The 5,536-nt window shown below is 51.2% G+C and overlaps 1 protein-coding gene across 1 annotated transcript; it reads left to right on the top strand.

Annotated features, from left to right (window-relative positions):
* Window positions 1-499: 499 nt before the first annotated feature.
* Window positions 500-3,940, top strand: ACTL8 (actin like 8). The gene is made up of 2 exons (XM_012439773.3): window positions 500-847; window positions 3,188-3,940. Exons 1-2 carry the CDS (start codon window positions 500-502, stop codon window positions 3,938-3,940), a joined length of 1,101 nt encoding a protein of 366 aa, XP_012295196.2.
* The last annotated feature ends 1,596 nt before the right edge of the window (window positions 3,941-5,536 follow it).

The raw sequence follows: 5,536 nt of genomic DNA on the forward strand, positions 1-5,536 counted from the left end.
TTCTGCTGCTCTTGCTATGACATTGTTATTGCTGAAGGTGGTGGCTCTGAGGCTGATGTTTCATGTTCTTGTGCCCTCTAATCAGGCAGCCAGTGTCTACAAGGACTTCCCAAGTGGCAGGCTTCTTGCTGAGTCTGCAAAGAGTAATCCAGCCCTTCGCAGAGTTGGGTCATGGGGCAGAAGTGCTCACCTGGCAGGATAGATATGTGTGTAGAGTGCAGCGGGAGAAGCTTAGTGGGCAGAGGGCTGGGTGCCACTGCCTGGACGTGGCCCATTAAGGGAACCTGGTAGGATGATTGGGAATTTGGGATAGGGAGAGTGTTCCAGGCACAGGTAATGGCTTGTGCAAAGGCTTGGAAGGGGCAATGGACAAGCTTCAGGGGCAGCCTGAGGTTTAACTGTTGGATGGAGTAGGGAAGCTGCTTACGGTGGCCTAGGCTGCCTGTACAACTAACCCCATCCTTTGCATCCACAGGTCCCACCCACCTCCACCTCCTCCATGGCTGCAAGAACCGTTATCATTGACCACGGGTCTGGCTTTTTGAAGGCTGGCATGGCTGGCTGGAATGAGCCGCAGATGGTCTTCCCAAACATCGTGAACTACCTACCGTGCAAGGAGAACCCTGGCCCCAGCTATGCCCAGAAGCGCATTAGCCTGGGCATCGACATCTACCATCCTGACACCTTTAGCTACCCCATAGAGCGGGGCCGCGTCGTCAACTGGGATGCCGTGCAGTACCTCTGGTCATTTGTGTTGGAGAAGCACAGACAGGAGCACGAGATCCCCCCTGTGATCATCACAGAGACCCCCTTGAGGGAGCCTGCGGACCGAAAGAAGATGCTGGAGGTGAGGCCTTCCGGGGGCTGCTCTCACCCGGGAGCGGGAAACAAGTTGATGCTATGTCTGGACTTGATTGGGCACCTGGAATTCTGCTTTTTAAGATAAATTGCCAACTGGGTGTGGTGCTCATGCCTATAATCCCAGCACTTTAGGAGGCCCAGGCAGGTGGATTGCTTGAGCCCATGAGTTCAGGACCAGCCTGGGCACTATAGTGAGACCCCGACTCTACAAAAAATACAAAACTTAGCCAGGTGTGGTGATGTGTGCCTGTGGTCCCAGCTACCTGGGAGGCTGAGGTGGGAGGATTGCTTGAACCCAGCAGGTTGAGAATAGAGTGAGCTGAGATCGCGCTACTGCACTCCAGCCTGGGAGACAAAGCAAGGTGCTGTCTCAAAAACAAATTGCCCCACAAACGTTTCCCAAGAGCCTAGTCAGAGTGCCTGGCATGCCGCTAAGCAAGGGAGCTCATGGAGTCCCCACCTGCAGATGGACATACAGTAGCTGAAGTGCTCGGCGGAAGCGGGGCTACCCGGGAGATGTGGGATATTTATCCATGGATTCCATAAATGCTGATACAGGCCAAGAGCACATCCATGAAGGGGTTAACAAATAAATCCAGGTAGCGATGAATTCCAGACACAAAATGAAACGGGATCATGGGGGACTGAGGGGGAGGGGGAACCCGTTTCAGGAAGGGCTTCTCCAAGGGTGGTGATTTCAGCAGCAAGAGTGGCCAGAGGCAGGAAGGATGGCGAGGTTGGCAGAGGCAGGGCCTTGCAGGCCTGGTAGGCTATGAGGAGTGCTTGGATTCTACTCTAAATCAAGGATTGGCAACCCAATGAACCGATTCTGGCCCACCACCTATTTTGTAAATAAAGTTTTATTGGAACATAGCCACACACATCTGTTTATATGTTATGTAACACAGAAAGAGGAAAGAAGAAAGAAAATATGCTCATTGCCTAGTAGGCAAAGCCTTATTGTTATTATTTTTTCAATGCTTTCCAAACATCAAGACAAAACAGGAATTCTGATATTTACAGTTTGGCAGTGTGCTTTCTTACTACAGCATCTGAGTTAAGTCATTGCAGTAGAGATGGTTTGAGACCATATATCAAGTTAAAGGCTAAAATATTTACTGGTGTAGGTTTGCTAGATAAAATACATGATACCTAGACTTGAGTTTGAGGTAAATGACAGATAATGTCTTCGTATTTAAGTATGTCTCAAATAGTGCATGGGGCATACTTACGCTACAACATTATCTATTGTTGATCTGACATTCACATTTAACTGGGCATCCTGTAGTTTTATTTGCTGGATTTGGCAACCCTTACTGTCTATCCCTTTACAGAAAATGCTTGCCAGGCACTGCTCTAAGTGAAGAGGAAGTTCCTGGGGAGTTTTAAATGGAGAGTTGTAAATGGGGCAGTCATACCTGATTTTCTATTTGAAAAAGAGGGCCTTGGCTGCTATTTGGGAAATGGCTGGGCGGGGGGGGCAATTTTCTGAGAGTGGTAATGGAGGGAGCCCCCTCCCACTGAGGGAAGAGGATGGGCTTGTGAGGGCTTGAAGAGGTGAGTAAGTGACTGGGGCCACAGAAGTGTTGACTGTTAATGATCTTTCTGCTTCTATGGGATTAGAACCTTGGAGAGGCAGCCAGAGCTGAGGAATGGTCGGCGGGGGGGCTTCATAAAGATTCAGGGGGTGAGGGGAGAGAACCAGCCCAGGGGCTCTACCAAACCCTAAATATCAGAATTCCAGGTTTATCTTGACATTTGTAAGGTTTTTATTTTTAAAAAAGGATAAAATAAGGCGTTTCCTACCAGGCAGTGGGCATCTCGTCCCTTTTTTCTTTTCTCTTTTCTTCCTTTCCTTCCTTTTCTCTTCCTTCTACCTGTTGTCTTTCTTTCTTGTCTTATTTCTCTTGTCTGTCTTCCTCCACCTTTTGGAGGCAGTGGTGGATATCCAGCACTTGTTTCTTTTCTAATCTGTCTTCCTTCTTCTAAAGCCGCAGTTCAGGCTGCGCGTGTGACCCGTGGCCATGCCGCCCATGCAGCCGGCATCCCAGAACCGTTTCTTGTAGCCACAGAGCTCTTCTCACCTCTCCACCCAAGTGGTTTCTGAACGGCCACGAGCAGACAAGCTCCCGAGGGCAAACCCAGCTCCCCTGCTAATCCTCCAGAGCTGCTGCTTTATCCTCACTGCATGAGCTCCGGCAGCTCTGGGCACAGCATCCTGGGGCAGCCCGAGGGCCCCCTGAGGACGTGGGTCTGCGCTGACTTCAGCTTTGACGGCTGAGCAGGCTGGGGGAAACAGCACTGAGTTTGTTCTCCCTCGTTGCAGATCCTGTTTGAGTTGCTGCACGTCCCATCCGTCCTCCTGGCCGACCAGGTGCAGATGTCCCTGTATGCCTCTGGGCTCCTGACTGGTGTGGTGGTCGATTCTGGCTACGGCCTGACCCGCGTGCAGCCTTTCTACCAGGGCCGCCCCTTGCCCTACAGCGGCAAGACGCTGGAGTTCGCCGGCCAGGATCTCTCTGCCTACCTCCTCAAAAGCCTCTTTAAGGAAGATTGTGATAGACGCAGCGTGTTTCAGCTGGATACGGTTGCCGTGACTCAGATGAACAAGTGCTACGTGCCGCAGAATCTGGGGGAGGCCCTGGACTTTCGCGAGAGCCAGCAGAGTGGCTTGAATGAGAGCAACACCTATCAGCTCCCAGACGGCTCCCGCGTGGAGCTGACACCCATGCAGCAGGTGGCTCCTGAGATGTTCTTCAGCCCGCAGATGTTCGAGCAGCCAGGGCCCAGCATCCCACAGGCCATCCTGGAATCTGTAGAGTCCTGTGAGATCTCCCTGTGCCCTCTGCTGGCCTCCCACGTGATGGCCTGCGGGGGCAACACCCTTTATCCCGGGTTCGCAAACCACCTGTTCAGGGAGCTGATGTGGGATCATTTGTCCCCCATCAGAGCCACGGTCTGGGCGAGTTCCAATAGAAACTTCAGTGTCTGGCTAGGAGCGTCTGTGGTGGCTCACCTTTCTACTTACCAGTCTGAGTGGATGTCTCGAGAGGAGTATGGTGAGTGTATGAGGGTGTGACCCTACTGGCTCACTCCTGAGAATGGGCCCCTGTTAGATGGGCACGGGTAGATTAATTTCAGCAAAATATTCTGGGCAGGGGTAGAGTGAGATGGGGTGGGGTTACCTGGCTTTGGAATTCTGGGGGCATGAGGGTATTTTTTAGGTTTTAAGGTTTTATCTTGTTGTAAGAGTGGGACCCACCCAAGGGGGAAGATAAGATGGAAACCCTACAGGGGACAGTTTTTCCAGGATGGCCTGCCACTGGAGTATGAGTGGCTGGCTGCCATCTCTATGTCTGATAGCCACTGGTTTTTCATTGGCATCTCCCTTGGTTTGTCTCATTCTTCTTAGTTGAGTAGGTTTTAAGTGGGATAACCCTTCTGCTAGGAGTCCCAATTATTTTTGACTAGGGGATGGGGGAGAGTTGACATTTCTGGTCCCACAGACCCATTCTGACCCGGGAGGCATTGCTGCAGGTGAGCCTGGGATGCCCTCACCACTGTTCTTCCTGTCTTCCTCTACTTTTGGATCCACTGGTTGGATCTTGTTTTATATCTGCAAATAAACAACTTGTCTGGAAATAGTGCTGGCTCCTGTGATGGATGGGGGGAGGAGGCAGCCCCTTGGGGACATTCAGTGAGTGTAAGTGTGAGAGAGCCAGGTGGCAGCCAAGCAGGCTCTGAGGTGTCTGGGGCCCATGAACAGTGGCTGCCACTGAGCAGGATAGGCAAGGGTCTGGACCCCCTGTTCTTCCATTGCCACATTCTATCCATCCATCCCTGGTGTTCCAATATTCTGTTTAAAGTTTGCCTTCTTATTCGTTTAGTACATATCTGACAAATATTCAGGTACCTATCATGTTTTAGGAGCTGTGCTGGACACTGGGGACTTGAGGTGAGAAAGATGTACAAGGTTTCTGGTTTCAAGCTTCCAGCTTCCTGTGAGATCTGTGGTAGACAGTATGTAAGTCAACATCTTTCTAGGGCTGGGTGCGGTGGCTCACACCTGTAATCCCAGCACTTTGGGAGGCCAAGGTGGGCAGATCACAAGGTCAAGAGATCGAGACCATCCTGGCCAACATGGTGAAACCCCATCTTCACTAAAAATACAAAAAATTAACTGGGCATGGTGGTGCACACCTGTAGTCCCAGCTACTTGGGAGGCTGAGGCAGGAGAATCGCTTGAACCCAGGAGGCAGAGGTTGCAGTGAGCTGAGATCACACCACTGCACTCCAGCCTGGTGTCAGAACAAGACTCCGTCTCAAAAAAAGAAGTAAAAAAGCAAACATATTTCTGATGATGAAGAATGAAATGAATTCAATGTGACAAGGTCATGTGATCTGGAGGTGGAGGCATGGCCATTTCAAAGGAGTGGACTGAGCCGAGGTTGCTAGGGACCATCAGTAACTGTATCTGCTCCTTCCATGGCACACTGTGAGGCAATGCTCCCAAGTCCCCAGCAGTTACGTAGGGCCAGGTGGCTGAGTTCTGGCCCATTTGGCATGCACCTGACCTTTAAAATACCCCTTCACAGCCTGTGGGATGGGTTACATGGAGAGGACATGTAAGCCTTAGCGGGTGGCAGAGCTGCAGAGGGAAGGCGTCTAAGTGCCT

Source organism: Aotus nancymaae, unplaced genomic scaffold (genome assembly GCF_030222135.1).
Source record: "Aotus nancymaae isolate 86718 unplaced genomic scaffold, 86718_ANA_hifiasm-v0.15.2.pri h1tg000053l, whole genome shotgun sequence".
Classification (NCBI taxonomy): Eukaryota; Metazoa; Chordata; class Mammalia; order Primates; family Aotidae; genus Aotus; species Aotus nancymaae.

Excerpts from the sequence above, each read along its gene's own strand:
- ACTL8 (XM_012439773.3), top strand. The coding sequence starts at position 500 with ATGGCTGCAAGAACCGTTATCATTGACCACGGGTCTGGCTTTTTGAAG. Across the intron at positions 848-3,187 it reads ACCGAAAGAAGATGCTGGAG|ATCCTGTTTGAGTTGCTGCA; the intron begins GTGAGGCCTTCC and ends CCCTCGTTGCAG.